The sequence below is a fragment of the Orcinus orca genome, chromosome 12 (genome assembly GCF_937001465.1).
Source record: "Orcinus orca chromosome 12, mOrcOrc1.1, whole genome shotgun sequence".
NCBI classification, from domain to species: Eukaryota; Metazoa; Chordata; class Mammalia; order Artiodactyla; family Delphinidae; genus Orcinus; species Orcinus orca.
Window position 1 is genome coordinate 41,153,228 of NC_064570.1, and position 20,704 is coordinate 41,173,931.

Genomic DNA, 20,704 nt, shown 5'->3' on the forward strand with positions numbered 1-20,704 from the left:
GTCATATGACTTATGAAGATAACAAGTTATGTGTCACTGATACAGATTCAAAACTAGGTATTGTTAAGTGTGACTTTTGAATAAGAGGAAGTTGCTGCTCGTAGTTTAAATGAATTTTTTAGCTTAGCATCATCCTTGCATATTAATAATGGCTATCTGATTTTTCTTAGGTTCTTCAAAAACAGCTTGATGATGCCAAGGAGGGAGAAATGGCCTTATTAAGCAGGCACAAGGAAGTGGAAAGTGAGCTAGCAGCAGCCAGAGAACGTTTACACCAGCAAGCTTCAGATCTTGTCCTCAAAGCTAGTATGTCTGACCGCAGTTCTTGGTGTATTCCTCAGCTAAAACCAACACTTAAATGTTAATTTGAGACAGATTAGCCTTTTCTTCTCATATTTTAAAATTATTTAGATTCTAAACATGTTAAAGGGTTCTGTTATCTTGTTAATCAATCATGAGATAAGCAAATGATAACTTATTTTTAGGAATATATTTCTATAAAAAAATTAAGATTTATAGGTTTTAGCACCAATGTCAGTCACTAAAAGAAAAACACTCTAAGAGGCTTTGTCCTTTAAAAACATGTCCTTTTAAAACATAAATATTTGAAAATACTTAAATTAGCGGAACTATATTTAAATTACAACAGCCTCATTTCATTTGGCTTATTAATGAGGATCATGTTACGTACTAAAGCTGGGTCGCCCGTCCTGACGTGGCTGACATGCTCACTTCGAAGCCCTCACTAGAGGAGGGGGGTGGCCTGTATTGATCTGGAGTGACATTTCGCTGGGGTGTTTGGTGAGCCCGGGAGGCCCTTGAATGAGTTCTGTGAGGATATCATGTGATTGACTGGCTCATTGGTGAATCCCAGATTACCCTCCCCCTGAAGCAGAAGCTTTTCGACTTTAATGTGTATGAAAATCACCTGGACAGCTCGTGCGACCACAGACGCTAGGCCCCAGCCCCAGAGTTTCTGATGCAGTAGGTCTGGGGCGAGCTTCACTTATGACCAGTGCTCCCAGGCGCTGCTGGTCCAGGGCGCTTTGAGAACCGCTGTCCTAACGCATATGCCTTCTGAGCATATTTTCTCATATTCACTTTCCATCTCTCTGTCTCTGTTCATACCACCCCCGCACACTTTTGTCTTTTTGCTGTCGTCATTTAGGTTTTCATAGCCTTGCTGTCCTTATCTGTCTCTTGCTCTGCCTCAGTTCTTTATCAGGTCTGTTGTCTACAACAAATTTAGTTTCAGCCAAACTGCTGCCTGCCGTCTTTCCTTGCTGCATACAGATTTCTTCCTCTTTATGTTAGAATTTGAAAAAAAAGAGATTAGAAAAGAATAAGTTACTCATTTTAGTGCCATCGTGCTACTCAGTGCATCTTCTCTTACTTTGCTTTACTCCCAGGACTTTTATATGTACCTGAGGAGTTGTTTCTACCTCAACCTGTAGAGCTTGAAATCTTCAGAAATGATTGGAATGGTTCTAGGTGCAGGGAGCAACATCAGTGATGTGAAAATGGACTGCTTTCTAGTTTAAGTAATTCTACTTGGATAATAAGTATTCCCATGGTAAATATTTCTATTGCATACAGCGAGGAAACCAAAGAACTATTTGTACATGCAGACCATTTACTTTACTTCCATATTAAGTACATTGTGTCATTAACTATAAACTTTTATACCACAACGTAACATTTTAAATTGGGGCTTTCTTTTGGGGGGGTAGGTCATATTGGAATGCTTCAAGCAACTCAAATGACCCAGGAGGTTACAATTAAAGATCTAGAATCAGAAAAATCAAGGGCCAATGAGAGATTATCTCAGCTTGAAGAAGAAAGAGCTTTTTTGCAAAGCAAAACCCAGAGTCTGAATGAAGAGCAGAAGCAGCAGATTTTGGAACTGGAGAAGGTAAAGAATGATGGAGAACTCCACCCCCCCTCCCCCGCCATGAAAGAAAAGAAAGAAAAGTTCAGTTTTCCTTTTTCAGATTTTATTTAGAGTGTTTACTTCTATTTCATAGTAACAGTCTATGTCTTAACTCCAGGAATTTTTTGTTTTTATTTTGAGGAGAAAAGGTATTGATATAAAGCTGGGCTATCCCATATTGTGTATATGTTCAAAATATTGCTGATAACAATTTATAACGTAAGAACTTAGGACATTTCAACCTATTTCAAGCCAGAAGCTGAATGAACTCTTACTTCAGTGGGATGTACATTACGGTTAATCGTATTTATTTTTCTGTTGATGAAACGTATTATTGTGTATACACCTAGGAAATGTCTGTTAAACTGAAAAGGATGACCAAAATCAAGCCCTGAAAATTCATATACCAACATACTTAATTTCTAAATGAAATAAATAAGACATATGATGTGTAGAGTAATTGCTGAATATTTATTCCAGTTTTTCACATATCTACAATACCAGGTGAGGGTTTGGGACACTCTTCCTCCTTCTCTCAGCAGCCAAGTGTATTGAAAAGTGTCTGTTCTCCTCGCCCTGGTTCGCCTCCCACTCACTCCTTACCTCGTGTGGGCTGGCTTCTCCTGCCACCACTCCACAGGCTCGACATTGGCCTCAGCCTCCAGTGACGTCCTGGCTGCTGGACTGGGGGGAATCTTGTCTTCCTGGGATACTGACTCCTCTGATTTACAGCATCTCTCTTTGGTTCTCTCACACTTTCCTCCTGTCTCCCAGGCCCTGCAGTCCCAGGCCCTGAGTCTGTGAGCTTCCCTCTTCTCTCTGTGGCCTTACCTTTTTTTTTTTAAATTTTTATTTTTTAATTAAATTTTTATCTAATTTTTTAAAAAAAGTTTTTATTGGGGTATAGTTGATTTACAATGCTGTGTTAGTTTCAGGTGTACAACACAGTGAATCTGTTATACATATACATATATTAGTCTTTTTTAGAGTCTTTTCTGTGTCCTTACCTTTAATGTTCCTCTTGCATTCTCATCTCATTCCACAAGCTCATCCATTCCAGTAACATCCGCTGTCACTTGGTCAGTGATATCTCCCAAAGCCGTTCGTCTAGGCCAGATCTTTTCCCTGAACTTGAGTCCTGTGTATCTAACTCCCACTAGATAACTCCCACTGCAGACAGATATCTGTTTCTCACAGATGTGTCAAATCAACCTGCCTAGAACTTTCTCCCCTCAAAATACTATATTTCCTTTATTCCTTTTTCAACCAGTAGCACTATAGTCTGTCTAGTTTGGTAAATCAGAAACCTGGGAGTCGTTCTCGATTACTGTTTCATTAACCCCCTTATCGGTTCCCAAGTCCTGTCAGCTCTGCACTCCCCCTGCCTTCCGTCAGCTCACTAGCCTACTGCCAAGATGATTGTGTTTTTAAAAATGTCAGTCACTGAAGACATTCTGCCTGTGGACAGCAGCTTTAGCCCATGCCCAAGAGTTCCTGCCCACCCTTCCTGATGGCCTCTCTCTTCCTCAGCACCCCTCCCCTTCTTTCTCCTTCCTGCTTCTCTGGTTGAGCCCTGACTGGTACAGTTTTATAGGTAAAAGCTATGATCTATGATGAGGGGGACTTCGTGTCTGAGCTGTGAAACAAAAAGACCTGGGGGTGATGTTGGTAAAAGAACCTTAAAAGTGTTGTATTCAAGTAGGGGCTCTGGTTTCTGGTGTCCCCAAGTCAGGGAGAGCTAGCAGAGGGATTGGGATCCAGCTCTAGAACACTGCTCTGAGCCCTGAGCCCCCAGTACCCCCATCCCTGTAGGGGAAGCTTGAAGGGAAGAGCTGACACCCAGTCTGGCCCAGGCAAGAAAGAAGAAGCTGGGAGTTTCTGTTTCCTCTGTCTACACCTTCTGGCTTTGAAAGGAAAGAAAGTCCAGTGCCTTACATTCAAGATTCTTCCCTAGGGCTTTCCCCCCTCATTGGGCCTTGGGAATAATGATAATCTCTTTATTATGTAAAATAATTGCTAACTATAAAATATTTACAGTAGGCTGGGTATATTGCTAAACATTTGGGGGCACATTATCTCATCTTCAGCAACCCTGTAAAATAGGTTCTTCCTTATTGTTCCCATCTCACAGATGGAGAAACTGAGGCCTATAGACGTTATGCACGCATGGTACCCCCAGTCACATGGCTAATAAGTGGCAGAGCTGGAACTTGAACCCAGGTCTGTGAGACTCCAAAACCCATGTTCTCCACCTCTGCAGTGTGCTGCCTCCTATGACGTGAGGACCTTTAATTTCCACCTGGGTAGTTCTAGGGACCTGCAGACTGAGCCAGGCAGGCAGGTGCTGTAGAGGCCAGACAGCAGGATCGCTCTGCCCATCCAGGAGGAATTAATGATCCAGATGAGGTGTGTCTGTCTTCCGAGAGTCTTACAGAGCATCCAGGTCGGGGGGATCTGCTCCAGCCCCTAAAGAGATTTAAAACATCTTTCAACCTCATTTTCTTGAAGTTTTACTTTCTCATCTTCCTCTTTTGTAACACCACATAAGTTCTTCAAAGAGTAGCCTTCATTCAGTACCTCCATTTCCTCCTTTCGGCCTGGCTTCCCCTCTCCTGCTCTGTTGTACTGGGTCCTAAGGCATCAGTGGGAACACAACCAGCACACCCAAAAGCTGTACGCATTTTCTCAGCAGCACTCACAGCTCTTGGCCGCCCCCTGCCCACCCTTTGTCTCTGTGATGCTCTCCTCCTTCCCAATGGCTCGTGCGCCTCCTTCACCGGCTCCCCTTCCTCCTCCTGCTCCCGAAATTCAGATACTTCCCAAAGTTCTTCCTGTCTTTGTTTCCTTTCTACTTTCTCCCCTTGACAAGTTGTCTTGGTTTGCTGGGGCTGCTATAACAAAACGCCACAGCCTGGGTGGCTTAAACAACAAACATTAAAAATAAGTAACTTGGGCTTCCCTGGTGGCGCAGTGGTTGAGAGTCCGCCTGCCGATGCAGGGGACGCGGGTTCGTGCCCCGGTCCAGGAAGATCCCACATGCCGCGGAGTGGCTGGGCCCATGAGCCATGGCCGCTGGGCCTGCACGTCTGGAGCCTGTGCTCTGCAACGGGAGAGGCCACAAGTGAGAGGCCCGCGTACTGCAAAAAAAAAGTAAATAAAAATAAATAAGTAACTAAAAATTAAAAAAAAAATTTTTTTTAAATGTCAGTTTCTCATTGCCATCAGAATAGAATCCAGAGGCCTTAGCATAAAAGACCCCTGGTCATCATTTGACCCTGCCTGCTTCGGAGCCTCATCCCTCTCCACTCCCAGCCTTGAATCCTGTGTTCTAGCCACACTGCTCAGCTGCATGGGTTTCCATCTCGCTAACTTCACCGCCTGGTAAACTGCTGCTTAGCTTTCAAAATGCTGGAAATGGTTATGAATGCAGGCTTTTGACATCAGATCTAGGTTTGAAATTTTCTCATCTCTTGTTTCCTGGTGGGCTTGTGAGAATTAAATGAGAGAATGTGTCATCATCAGCTCAGATGTTTTCTCTTCTGGAAAGCCTTCCCTGATGGATCAATCTCACTCTGTCTCTCTCTTTCTCTCTCTCTCTCTCTTTCTTTGTCTCTCACACACATCACATTGTTTCCCACCCCATCCAGGTTAGGTTCCTTTCCTGTATACTCTCACAACATACGACGCATGCTCCTTTCAAAGAACTTAAAAAATTATACTGCCACACTCTTTTGACTTTTTTCATCATCAGACTGTTCATGCTTAAAAGGCATATAATTGGCACACAATAAAATTGTATTGAATAGTATCATTTGAGTGGGTAAATTGGTAAGCCATTTTGTGTACAACTTTGACATATAGGAAGCCTTTTTCTCTTAAGCCTGCAGATGTGCTGACTCGCACTTGGTTCTAACCTAATAATAGTGTATTTTATCATTTGCTTTAAAATTACTCATTTTGCCTGTGCCACCCTGTCATTTTCTGAGAACACCCAATGGTGTATTCTCATGTACCATATCTAAATCCTGTAGCACTCAGTTCATCCAAGTTTATTTACTGAGTATTCAAAATACTAGTAGCAGGGCTTCCCTGGTGGCGCAGTGGTTGAGAGTCCGCCTGCCGATACAGGGGACGCAGGTTCGTGCCCCGGTCTGGGAAGATCCCACATGCCGCGGAGCGGCTGGGCCCATGAGCCATGGCCGCTGAGCCTGCGCGTCCGGAGCCTGCGCTCCGCAATGGGAGAGGCCACAGCAGTGGGAGGCCCGCGTACCGCAAAAAAAAAAAAAAAAAAAAAAAATACTAGTAGCAGTAATGAAAAAAGCAGATGCCAATTATTGATCTTTATTTTTGTTCAATTTTAGAAAGTAAATGAGGCAAAGAAAACTCAGCAAGAATATTATGAGATGGAGCTAAACAACCTGCAAAATAGACTGGAAGGAGAGGTGGCCCAGTTAAATGAGGCCCATTCTAAGACTTTGGAAGAATTAGCTTGGAAGCACCATATGGCAATTGAGGCTGTCCACAGTAATGCGATTAGGGATAAGAAAAAACTGCAAATGGTGAGTAAAAATTCAGCTTAGCATTGCATTGTAAATTGGTGGGCTTTCTATAACGATCTAGCTGCTGTCTTGTAATCACTCTGTAAATCTCGGTTCAAAGAGTAACATACATAAAAGTTTTTATAGGGGATGTAGTTTATTAAATTGATATGAGGCATTTCTACTTGGTGTAAGCCGTAATAGAAACACTTGCTTGATCTTGAGACAGCAACATTGGTGTCCTCCTCAGGAAGCCTCACTAGTTGAAGCACTTATTCTCCTGTAGACAGTTTCCTTCCCTGGGAAAATGATCTGTTTTGTTTTGGTTTTGCCCTCAAATAAGTAATCAGCTCGCTAATAGTAATACATGGCAGACGGTAATTATATAGTAGAGAAAGCAAGGGAGCTGACAGATTGGGGCCTTACACTGAGTTCTTTGCTTACCAGCTGCTTATTCTTGGGTCCCAAAAGCTATGCCTGAGGCTCTCTGCATTTGACAGACGAAGATAAGATCCATCTTGTGATATCCCTGTGAGGGTTAAGTGAGGCAAAATGTAAAAACCCAGACATGTCTGAGTATATAGTGATAAATAAGTGTTAGTATTTCTTACTGTGTGTGCCAGACACTGCCATGATGTTTTACGTTTATTTTTTCATTTAATCCTTGTAACACTGCTTTTGGTTTCATTGCTGTACCCATTTTACTGAAGAGGAGGTGGAGGCACAGAGGGGTTAAATACTTGCTCAAGCGCATGCAACTAGTAAGAATCAGTCAGACCTTGAATTCAGGTCTCAGGTATCAAACCCTGAGGCATTTAGCCACCACATTGTGTAGGCATGTATTAATGATGCTTGTTAGGTGTTTATATAATAGCACTTGACAGTTTACTGAAAGCTTTCTTGTATATTCCTTATTGTTTGTGTCTTGGAGATTAATGACATTTTTATTCTATGGGTGGTGAAATAGGTTTAATAAACCTAAATGATTTACTCAGAGCCACAAACCTAGTAAATAGAAGAGGTAGCATGTGAATTGAGATCTTCTGCCTCTATATTTCTTCCTTTTCTGACAACCAGTTGGAAAAAATAACACCTAAAGTTAATTAAAAATTCAAAATAAAACTTTCGTTTAGAATATGTCTATCTAAACATACTGTTATATGTTTATATAACTAAAGACAAAACTTGATGATATGTTATTTCTCAAAGTTGTGGTTGTCCTTTTTTCTGTGCCAGCTCACTATTCCAGAACCAATCAGTACAGCTTTAATTGATTAGTTAATTAATTAAGCGTGTGCGTGCTTACCGACTCTGGATATATGTATCAAGTGTTCGAGGTTTTATAGTAAAGGATTTAGCGGTAACTGTGGCTTCAGTAATCTTTCCCGTAGCTATTTTTTGTTACTCTTTTTCATTTCTACATTCTCTTTTCACCTTAACCTCCTCCTCTCTTACTGGAATATTTAAATTGCAGGTGCCTTTTGCCTCTCGTTATTCCTCTGTATTAAGTTCTAAGTGCTAGAATCAAGGCATCTTTCATCAATACAATTTTTACCTCATTACTACTCTTCTAATCATCCCTTCACCCATTAAATTTCAATTTCTGAGCTACCTGAAAATCTACTTTCATCCATTTGCATTTCTTACAAACTTTCATTAAAGCATGGTTGCCATAAGGCAGATGACATGGATTTCCTGTATGTGAACATAGTCAAAACCTCTTAGGATAGCCTCATCTTTACCCTTGTCTTTTCTCAGAATAACTTATCACTTGCTGCTTCATTCCTTTCTTGCCCAGCTAGTTCATGTCTGAGCCTAAGCTAAAACCAGCCTCCTTCCAAATAGTCTTTCTCCTATGTCAAATATCTTTTAAAGAACATTTAGCTAAAAGTGACTTCACTATTCCTTATTACTTAGCTACCAAAAAGGATGTGAATATACAGAGAATCCATGCAGAAAAGAGATAACATAGCAGGCCTGAAACTGCCATCCTTAGAAAACGTGGTGCAAGGTTGGCCCTTGGCTGGTGTCTAGAACTTGAATTTCAGGAGGGTTCCCACCATTCCCTGATAAGAATGGCTCCCTGTGCCTAAACTGTTTATGCAAACAATATGGTTTATCCTGAACATGTACTTTCCTTCCTGGAGTCTCGAATTTTGGAACATGCTAAACTGGCCAGCCCCCAGTAAGAAACCTGGCACTAAGTCCCTCATGAGCTTTCTTTTTTCCCCCAAGTATGTTTATTTGGGAAATGAAGTTAATCATCATGAAAGTAGATACCTAACCACCTTGGCTGAACTGACAAAGTTCTGTACCATTTTTATAGACACAAAGGCAATTTTACAAATCCATCCTAAGTGTAAGGATATCATTTAGGGTTAAGGTAAATTTATAAAATAATAATTATAATAATGTGTTTGTTATATTTCTCATATTTAGTTATTTACCAATATCTGATTCTATGAAAGTTTTCTTTTTTTCTTTTTAATTTTTATTGGAGCATAGTTACTTTAGAGTGTTGTGTTAGTTCCCTCATGAGCTTTCCTAGTGGACATTTCACATGTGTTGTCCCAGCTTGCGGGAGAGTTCTGTGTGAGAGGACTCTTAGAAGCTTGAGGCTGGCTTCCTGCAGACTTTGCCCCATGTGCCTTTTCTCTTTGCTGATTGTGCTTTGTATCCTTTTGCTGTAATACAAATAGCTGTGAGTACAACTAAATGCTGAGTGCTCTGAGACATCCCAGCAAATCATCAAACCTGGAGTTTGTCTTGGGGACACCCAACATAGAACCCTATTTATTACTGTTCTCACCTTACACTGTAGAAATACTGAACGCCTGTAACATACCTTGTTCTTTGCTACCTCTGTGGTTTTTGCACATGCTTTTTCTTCTGACTAGAATGTTATATCTCCCTCTTGGTTCACCACCTTTTCTTACTGGTACACCCCAAACTATGCTTAGGAATTGCTTTCTCTGTGGAAGTTTCACACCAAGCCAGCACTTATCAGTTCCCTATTCATATACTCCAGTACTCCCCGTTACATCTAATTTTAATCACATATTCTTTAATGAGCCTATTAAGGACAGGGACCGTGTCTTTTTGCCTTTGTATCCCAAGTAGTAAGTAGCATGTCTGGCAAATAGTAGGTGTTCTTCAGAAGGATCAATTTTAGTAGTATTGCTCTTTAGATACCTTAATTTCTTACTTGTTAATCCTTGACTACACTCCAGTGCTAGACCACTGAGTTCCAGAAGTGTTACTAAATTTTGTATTTTTGTGTAAATATAAAAGAATTATGAACCCAAGAGATAGTTAGAATTTTTTCTCATCTCACCAAATTATCATTTATATCACACATTTCTTTTTTTTTGACTTCAGGTTGATCTAGACTAGTCAGATATTCTTACCATTTAAAAAATGACTTAACCACTGCATCATAAGTGATTCAGAATGATAGAGTCTAAGCCCCTAGGATTAATTAGATTCACCATTAACTCTGATATTAATAATTAAGTATAAGACTAACTTGAAGAGCAAGGCATCAAAATATAAAACAGAGCAGTCTTTTTCTTGGAGTCTTCGAAGTATACAATATTTGCAATTTTGTTAATTTCTAAAAAATTTCTTTTTCTAAGGAATTGGAGGCACAACATAAAAAGGAAAAGCTAAACCTGGAAGATGATAAAAATCAGCTTCAACAAGAGCTAGAAAACCTGAAGGAAGAACTGGAAGACAAGCTGAATTCAGCCAATCAACAGGCAAGAATTCTTTAGGCCAATCATTCACCTATGTTATATCTCATTGATAGTACCTTATTTGGTAACATTGTATAAGTAGATGAGCCTCAATGAAGGTAACATATCTGGAGTAAAAATAATCAAAAACTTTCTTTAATGCTGAAATTTTCATAGTGACATTGATTATATCTCACCAGGTAAAAATTTACTACAAAAAATGTTGGACCAAGATGCTTTTGTGGGGAAAAGCAAAACAAGGGAGAATATCCCGTTACACGAAAGAAAACAAAAGAGTTTTTTCTACCCTTTTGCAAAACATTGACTTTGTATTCTCTACCCTGGATCTTTAGGAAGTGACATCTAAAATAATTTTTAAATTCTATATGAAAATAGTATTGTTTAGCTTGGAAAAGAAAAGACTAAGAATAGAATAGAATAAAATGTTATAAATCAAAAAGTTGTGAATAGAAGAAATGTAAAGACAGTTGAAAAGCTATAATATTGCTTGTTCCATCCCTTGCTGTCCTGTGTCCTGGTTCATCTGCGTCCTAGAACAGCCCCCCCTACTGTCCTCTTTTCCTTCCTTTCCAGCTCATCCTTCATGGGGCTCGTAGACTGGTCTTCCTAAAACAAGTTCTTGTCTTGATGTGTCTCATCTTGTCAGCTGTTCCTACCTCACTAGCCTCATCTTTCTCAACAGTCTTTAAGTTCTGCTTTCTCATCAGTCTGCTTCTGCTCACAGAAACCACACCAAAACACATGAGTGCCCCTGGGCAGGCTAATGATTTGCACTCAGTATTCTTTAATTATCTTTAAACATTTATCCAGAGAAGGTACCAAGCACGACATTTGGATATAATAGAGAATTAATGTTGTTACTGGTATTAGCTCAGTCTCTCTTCGATTGCCCAAGATCATCCACTGCATACCTCTCTCGCGGTCTGTGATCCTTGTGGTTATGGTGTCCTGCTGTCATTAGAAGGTGGTTTAGTGACCATCTGTGTTTCTCATGCATGTGCCCTGGAGTTCTACTCTCAATTCCAAGTGGTTTCAGCATTCCTCCAACCTACATATTATAATGTCACTGAGAAGAGTTCTAATTAATATGTAATTGATTTTGCTTCTAGATACATTCTCAGTTATGTTTTAGCACCTTGGTAATATTTTGGTGCTGCTTTAGAGTGGCTCCCAAGAATCTGCCTGACTCATCCCTCTGTATGTATCTGCCTTCCCTTCACGCTGGGACATTTTCTTTCTTGTCCTACTTTGCTGGCTAGGATCTCCAGAGACAGTAAGCATTCTTGTTTTGTTTCTTGCTCTTAAAGTGAAGGGCGTCAACATTTCCTAGTTAATTATGATGCTTCTCTGAAGCTTTATTTCGTAAATGCTCTTTATCAGGTTTAGAAAATTCTCTTGTAATTCTAGTTTCCTAATTCAAAAAAAAATTACAAATTGATGTTGATCTTTCTGCATCTATTGGGAACATACTCATTTTTCTTTAACTTGTTAATGTGGTACCTTACATTAATCAGTTTTATAATTTTAAATCAACTTCGGAGTTCTAGAATAAGTCCTAGTTAGTCATGACAGATTATATATATCTTTTTTATATAATACTAGATTCAGTTTTGAAATATTGATTTTAGGATTTTTAAGCCTAGGCTTAAATAAGATGGCTTCGTACTTTTCCTTCTTTATACCATCCTTTTCTGGTTTTGGAATCAAGGTTATATCAAGCCTCATAAAATGAAGTGGGATTTATATCCTTTTCTGTTCTCTGGAAAAGCTGTGTGAGATTGAAATGCTTTTGTAACCTTAATTGCATTGTGGTTCATGTGAAAACAATTTTTGAAACTTGTTAAGGCCTAGCATTGTGACCTCACACATAAAAGAAGTTTAATGTTCTGAGTGCATCCACTCATTTAATGCAATGTAGTCTGCATTCTGGTTCATTAAATCAAGATTTTAAGCTATTTTCTTCAAATATTCTGTATTCTTTTCAATTTTTATCTTCTTGATCTGTCATTTTCTAAACACTGATACTATGATGGTGTATTTGCTTATTTCTTCTTACATTCTATCAATTTTTGCTTTGTATATTTAGAGGCTTTGTTACATGCATACAAATATAAAATTGTTTTAGCTACTTAACGAATCATACTTTTTGGCTGAGTCTGTGTTATTTGATATTGTATAAGCTGTCTGGTATATCTTTTTTCATCCACTGACTCTCTGTTTTTCTGCATCCTATGTTTACGTGTGCCTCTTGTCCAACACATATAGCTGCATTTTAAAAAATACCTCGTCAGAAGTTTTGCCTTTTAAATAAAAATTTTATTCCACTTACATTTATTGGATGGAAAATAGATACATCTGTGGAAAGACAGGAGGAAAGAATTAGGGGGGTAGTTCATAAAAACGGAAAGTGATTGTTTTAGAAAAAATTAAGGAATGTACTATCTTCATCAGTTGGTAGATCTTGATACCCTTCCAAGTGAAATAGCCTCAAAATGTAAGTAGTTCAACTGTGGATCTAGATGATAAATTCATAAATGCCAGAATCATAATAGTATATTAAAGGAAGCTAGTGAGTTTAAAATCTCAGGTGGAGGATAACCCTGTTATCCTATGAAATGTTATTTTGGGATCACCTTTGAAGATAAAATCGTAGGCTGAATCATCAATAATTCTGACCATTATGGTCTTTTAAAATGTACTTATAACATTTAAGTTGTAGATTTTCTTCTGGAAATAAGCTTTTTAAGTGGATATATATTTTTTCAATATTTTGTTAAAATGAAAAGCATTTGGATTTGTTTATTATAAGATGTTCTGTCACAGTTGTTATGCTGCCTGACACATGGTAGGAGATCAGTAAATATTTGACATCAATTGTAGTAATATTTTTTGGATCTGTCTCCTAAGGTAAAAGAAATAAAATCAAAAATAAACAAATGGGACCTAATTAAATGTAAAAGCTTTTGCACAGCAAAGGAAACCATCGACAAAAGAAAAGACAACCTACCGAATGAGAGAAAATGTTTGCAAAAGACATGACCAATAAGGGGTTAATATCCAAAATATATAATCAGCTTATACAACTCAATATTGAAAAATAAACAACCCAATCAAAAAATGAGCAGAAGACGTAAATAGTCATCCATATGTCTACTTTGGAAAAATGTCTAACAGGCATATGAAAAGATCTGCAACATCACTAATTATTAGACAATGCAAATCAAAAACAACAATGCCACGTCACCGCTTACCTGTCAGAATGGCTACTATCAAAAAGTCTACAAATAACAAATGTGGAGAAGAGGGATGTAGAGAAAACGGAACCCTCCTACACTGTTGGGGGGTATGTAAATTGGTGCAGCCAAGATGGAAAACAGTATGGAGGTTCATCAAAAGACTAAAAATAGAACTACCATGATTCAGCAATTCCACTCCTGGGTAAATATCCAAAGAGAACAAAAACATTAATTCAAAAAGATACATGCACCCCTCTGTTCATAGCAGCATTATTTACAATAGCGAAGATATGGAAGCAACCTACGTGCCCATCAACAGATGAATGGATAAAGAAGATGTGGTATATATTGGATTGGCCAAAAGGTTCATTCGGTTTTTTCCACAAGATGGCTCTAGTAGCCCTTAGTTGTCTTTAACTTCATTTGAAACAATTTTGTTAGATTGTATGTGACAGCTGTCATATCAATGTGCATTTAAAAAAAGACTTATCAAAATTGGCTAATTCTTATATAGCCATCTTAATATTGAAGATGGAAGAAAAGAAAGCAACATTTTCAGCATATTACGCTTTATTATTTCAAGAAAGGTAAAAACGCAAGCGATACACAAAATAATATTTATGGGACTTCCCTGGTGGTGCAGTGTTAAGAATCTGCCTGCCAATGTAGGGGACAAGGCGGGTTCAATCCCTGGTCCAGGATGATCCCACATGCCGTGGAGCAACTAAGCCTGTGCAGCACAACTGCTGAGCCTGCGCTCTAGAGCCTGCGGGATGCAACTACTGAGCCCATGCGCCACAACTGCTGAAGCTTGTGTGCCTAGAGACCATGCATCACAACAAAAGAAGCCACCGCAATGAGAAGCTTGTGCACCACAATGAAGAGTAAGCCCCCGCTCACAGCAACTAGAGAAAGCCCGCACGCAGCAACGAAGACCCAGTGCAGCCAAAAAAAGAAAGAAGATTTGTGCAGTGTATGGAGAAGGTGCTGTGACTGATCGAACGTGTCAGAAGTGGTTTGCGAAGTTTCATGCTGGAGATTTCTCGCTGGATGATGCTCCACGGTTGGGTAGACCAGTTGACGTTGATAGCGATCAAATTGAGACATTAGCTGAGAACAATCAACGTTATACCACGTGGGAGATAGCCCACATACTCAAAATATCCAAATCAAGCATTGAAAATCATTTGCACCAGCTTGGTTATGTTCATTACTTTGACGTTTGGGTTCCATATAAGTTAAGCAAAAAAAAACCTTCTTGACCATATTTCCGCATGCTATTCTCTACTTAAACGTAATGAAAATGTTCCGTTTTTAAAACAAATTGTGACAGGCGATGAAAAGTGGATACTGTACAATAATGTGGAACGGAAGAGATAATGAGGCAAGCGAAATGAACCACCACCAACGACGCCAAAGGCCAGTCTTCATCCAAAGAAGGTGATGTTGTGTATATGGTGGGATTGGAAGGGAGTCCTATATTATGAGCTCCGTCCGGAAAACCGAACGATTAATTCCAACAAGTACTGCTCCCAATTAGACCAACTGAATGCAGCACTCGATGAAAAGCATCCAGAATTAGTCAACAGAAACACATAATCTTCCATCAGGGTAACACGAGACCACATGTTTGTTTGATGACCAGGCAAAAACTGTTACAGCTTGGCTGGGAAGTTCTGATTCATCTGCTGTATTCACCAGACGTTGTACCTTTGGATTTCCATTCATTTCGGTCTTTACAAAATTCTCTTAGTAGAAAAAATTTCAATTCCTTGGAAGACTGTAAAAGGCACCTGGAACAGTTCTTTGCTCAAAAAGATTAAAAGGTTCGGGAAGATGGAATTATGAAGTTGCCTGAAAAATGGCAGAAGGTAGTGGAACAAAAGGGTGAATACATTGTTCAATAAAGTTCTTGGTGAAAATGAAAAATGTGTCTTTTATTTTTACTTAAAAGCTGAAGGCACTTTTTGGCCAACCCAATATGTATATAATGGAATATTACTCAGCCATAAAAAAGGATGAAATTTTGCCATTTGCAACAAGGGATGGCCACAGAGAGTATTGTGCTTAGTGAAGTAAGTCAGATAGAGAAAGACAAATACTCTTTATGTTAATGCTTATATGTGAAATCTAAAAAAGGAAAACAAACAAATGTATATAAGAAAACAGAAACAGACTCACAGATATAGAGAACAAACTAGTGGTTACCAGTAGGGACGGAGAGTGGGGAGGGGTTAGATGGGGTATGGGATTAAGAGGTACACTCTACTATGTATAAAATAAGCTACAAGGATATATCGTACAGCATGGAGAAATATAGCCATTATTTTGTAATAACTTTAAAATGGAGTACGATCTATAAAAATATTGAATCACTATGCTGTGTACCTGAAACTAATATAATATTGGAAATCAACTATATGTCAATAAAATAAAAAATAAAAAAATTTTAAAATAAAATAAAATTTATAGGGCTTGATATGGTGAGTGGTAGAAAGTGACTCAGGTATCTAGCTTAGGTATTTGGACAGATAATAATGCCACTATTAGAAGATAGGAATCTATACTTCCTGTAGAGGAAAAATACATTGGATGGCAAGACATCGAGTTGTTTGTCTATGCTGACTTTGTGGTGATTGTGAGACATCTAGGCTGGAACTAAGTAGAGTGTGCAGGCTTGGAGCTAAAGATTGGGCAGTTCTGGAAGCCATTTAAGTAGAAGAGCTTACCCAAGGAAGGGTAGCTAATGAGAAGATTGCTGGTAACAAAAAGTGCACCAATATTGAATTAACAGAGCCGGGAAAAGCGATTGAAAAGGAGAAATCAAAAGCATGAGAACAAGGATTAGTGGATATCAGAAAAGCATGAAAGCAGACACTTGCAAGAGGGTGGAAGTGTCAGTGTCAGACAGTGATTAGGATCAGACTGTGAGGCCTGAAAATGTTATGCAACCAAGAGTTCTCTGAGGACTTACCTGTAATGTCAGTAGAATAGTAGGATAGAGGCCAGAGTTAATAGGTTTAATCTGAATCACAGTGGATTTAAGACTGTATGTAAGTGGAAGAGAAGAGGAGAATGAAGTTAGATTCTTTCTTCAACCTTGTACCAAAAAAGTTCCAGGTGGGCTAAGCATTGAAATGTAATATTAAATCATGAATATAAATATAAATAAAATACAAAACTCAAGTGACAAAATACAAGGACAAAGAAGGCTTTTTGAAATATGATGGCAGTGTCATGAATTAAAAACACAGAATATTTGTACAGATATCAAAACACACCATAAGCAAAATTATGAGAGGAGAAACTGGGAGGGGTGGAATAGGTGATTGGCAAATTGTGTGAGTATTGATTGGTACCTAATATTTGTATGTTGCTTTCTAGTTAAAGAACCTTTTCCCATATATCCTTGAACTTAATTATCATAGTAACTCTGTGAGGTAGGTATTTTTACTGCTGTTTTATACTGGCAGACCCAGAACTTGAAACTAGATTTTCTCCTAAATTCAGTCCTCTTTAACTCTGTTAACAGTCACTTTTCTTCCATTCATTCATTCACTGCTGCAGAACACATTCTGCAAGCCAGACCAACACAAAAAGTAGAGAAGATACAAGTAATCTATGTAGACTAGGGAAATGTGACATAAATACAGTGACAGAGAAAATTTTACAGCATTGTAAATGAATATTATTTACAAATATGCTAGTTAATTTTGAAATTTAAGGAAAACTGATGTCTTCCTATGAGAATTTAAATTTCTAAAATGACTCAAAGTAGTTGAACAACCTGGCCAAACCAATTATAGCCATGAAAGAAACTAAATAGTCCAACATGTATCTAGAGAGGCACTAGACCCAGAGGATTTTAATGGATGAATTATACTAAATTTTCAAAAAACAAGTAAATCTTAGCTATGAAAATATTTCAGAGCCCAGAAAAAAATGGCAGCTCCCAGCTCATTTTATGAGGTTGGCATCTCTTTAAAGATACTAACAAGATAAAATGCTACCATCACTGGAATTGTTCAGCATGTGCATATATCTGCATGGAAAGGAGACAGGAAGTTGGGGGCAGGGGATTTTGGGTCAGAGAGGGGATTAAAGAAGGATTTTCAGTTTTCTTTGTGATGTCTGTATTTACAGTGAGAAATACTCAGGTATTATTTTTTAATTACCAGTTGTCATTTCTGTAGAGTTTTGATAAGCTTAGCTGTTTTATAAAAATGAGATTTTTACTTCGTAATATTTTCTTAGATAATTGAAAGTATTTCATTTACTGATTTTATAATAGTTCTCATTACTTGAGGTCTGCTTAATCAACAAATTGTCTACTAGCTCCTAATTTCAAGAGTGTGTGAATTCAACTCTTAACAATTTCAAGACACACATTTTTTATGGAAACATAGCGATCACAACATATCCTAATTTAAGCTACATTTACCAGTTTATCAATATTGACCTAAATCTGTCACTTTTATAAATAGATGGAGAACAGGGCTCAAATGAAATATAAGTGATTCAATTTTAGAGAGCAGTTTAAAAAATATTTTTGTCTAAAAGATCCTTTTTTCTCAATCTTGGGTATGATCTTTATCTTCAATTCTTTTTTATAGGTATTTGATTATATGATAGAACCAGGAATTCACAGGAGCTTGAGGTATCCATGTATTTACATGGTTGCCGTGACAAAGGGAAATCATAAATATAGAGGTCTTTTCAAAAAACAACAAATGAAGACTATCATGGTTGAGTGCTTCTTCCAAATTCATCAAGAAAGATCCATCAGTAAAATTACATCTAAAGAAAAGACTTCAAGAAAACAAACGTGACTGTTTGCTAGTCGATTACACTGAGGTGTATTAAAAGTACTGTATTTACTTGCAGATTGGCCACCTCCAAGAAATGGTAAGCAAAAGTGAACAAGGTCTTGGCTCTGCAGAGGGACTCATTGCTAGTCTTCAAGACTCCCAGGAAAGACTTCAAAATGAGTTGGACTTGACTAAAGGCAGGCTGAAGGAGACTGAGGATGCTCTATTAAATGCTGAGGTAATGTCATTATCCTGTTATAATCTAAATATCAGCGAGGTAAAAATATAATTTACTTTGCTTAAAGTTTATTACAAATATCACATTTATATATAATTATTATTAGTTTCCTAGGACTGCCGTAACAAAGTACTACAAACAAGGTGGCTTAAAACAACAGAAATTTATTCTCTCAGAGTTCTGAAGATTGAAAGTTCAAAATCAAGGTGTTACCAGGGCCATTATCCCTTTTAAACCTCTAAGGGAGGATCCTTCCTTGTCTCTTCCAGCTCCTGGTAGCCCCAGGCATTCCTTGGCTTGTGGCAGCACAACTTCAATCTTTTCTCTGTCTTTGCATGGCATTTTTCCTGTGTCCTCACATCTTCTTGTAAGGACACCAGTCATACTGGATTACGGGCTTACCCTATTTCAGCGTGGCCCCATCTTACCTAATTACATCTTCACTGACCCTGTTTCCAAATAGCATCACGTTCTGAGGAACTGGGGTGTTAGGACTTCTACATATCTTTTTGGAAACACAGTTCAATCCGTTTACAGTTAGTACGCACAGTTCTTTTACTGGTAAGAGTTGAACTCTCGTGCATAGCAACTAAGTGATTCTCTGTGACCTACAGATTTTGGAAAAGATTTGTCTTTCCTCTTCAGGGTCATGAAGCAGAGCAAATATTTAGACTGCATTAGAAGGTAGAGAAATGAACCATACAACTAGGGGGACAGTAGCTAGAGATTTATCATTTTTTCTTTCAGAGAGATGGTTTAAGGCGTGCGCTCTGAACTCAGATTGGTTGGGTGTGAATTCTCCCTCTGTCACTTAGTGTGTAACTTTGGGCAAGTTACTTTTTCTCAGTCTTAATTTCTTCATCCACACAATGCAGGAGAGACGGGGGATGATGAGAATGCACGTCACACTGCTGTTGTCATAACTGACTGAGGTAAACCATTACAGCACAGTGCTTAGCAAGATAGTAAGCACTCAGTAAATGCTGCCTTCAAATTTTATTTTTTTAGCTTAGAATTGGATTCAGTTTCATTTCTTTTAAGTTCCTAGCTCATATTTACATTGTTCTTCTATCAAATAGTAGAACATAATAAAAAACTTAAGCAAAACCTTATCAACTGTTCATTTTCTGTTCTGCTGGACAAATTTAATTGAGCAAATATAGGTGCTGCATCACAGTTTACCATAACTTTGAGTAAGCTTCTTAAGAGCAAGTGTTTTCTTCTTTTCCCACCCCAATAATGTCTAATAAAGTGCTTTGCATTCAGTAAAAGAAATACTCTTTGAGAAATTCTACTCCATTCAACACTGTCTTTGGTGGAAAAAAATAATTCTTAGAGGCAGAGTACTTAGTGAAATGACAGTTGGCTAAGATGGCTGACTTCAGGTTTCAGTACTTACTGCTTACTAGCCAGGTCAACAATTTCAGCACTGACTTGCTACTTTCCCATCAATCTGGATATGCCCCTCAACAATGCTGCAATGTGCTCCTGGCAAGTGGGTGATCCAGAAAGGGTCATTGTGTTAACAGAAGGATGGACCATCATCTCTTCCTTTTCCATTGTACCCTAAGAGCAGCTACACTGCTGCAGGCAGGGATCGATGGTTGCCAGTGTTGTCCAAACAGGTCATATCCAGCCCCAGGCTCCAGAAAACCACTTGATTTATGCTACTCTACAGAGATTTCATATATATCATAATAACACTAAACCCATGAACCACTGGTTTGAAGTTACAGGATGAAAATAGAAGCCTAAATTTCTCATGATTATTTTAATCACGTCAGTGAGATACAACGGTAATGCTTAAGCTTTGTAGATAGCATACTTTTGATATGAATGGGAATGAATTTTAACAGCGTATCTGCCTAGGTAATGTGTGTACAGGTGAAGATAACGGAATTCTTAGATACCTATGATATGGAAAATTTAGTTAAGATTATTCATTTAATGCTGACTTTAAACTATTAAAATAATTTGCAAACTTTAAGCCTTAATAAAATATAGTTTGCACAAGGACATTTAAAATATTAAATGGGTACCGTGATTTTATTGTCAGAAAATCTCAAGTAATTGTCATAGATAGCACTATCAATTACTGTGCTGTAGAATTTAAAAGTTATAATGCAAGCACTCTGTTATTTGAAATAAGCAACAGTGACTTTGCTTTTGAAGACTAGTCTTCATTGAAAAGTTTTTATT

At 38.3% G+C, this 20,704-nt stretch overlaps 1 protein-coding gene across 5 annotated transcripts in view; it reads left to right on the top strand.

Annotated features, from left to right (window-relative positions):
• FAM184A (family with sequence similarity 184 member A) overlaps nt 1-20,704 on the top strand; it is a 120,409-nt gene that overhangs the window by 58,111 nt on the left and 41,594 nt on the right. For all 5 annotated transcript variants that reach the window (XM_004263875.4, XM_049695500.1, XM_049695501.1 and 2 more), the window contains exons 3-7: nt 171-306; nt 1,731-1,912; nt 6,292-6,489; nt 10,104-10,226; nt 18,344-18,505. In XM_004263875.4, coding sequence (XP_004263923.1) covers nt 171-306; nt 1,731-1,912; nt 6,292-6,489; nt 10,104-10,226; nt 18,344-18,505 — 801 coding nt within the window. The remainder of the gene's footprint in view (nt 1-170; nt 307-1,730; nt 1,913-6,291; nt 6,490-10,103; nt 10,227-18,343; nt 18,506-20,704) is intronic.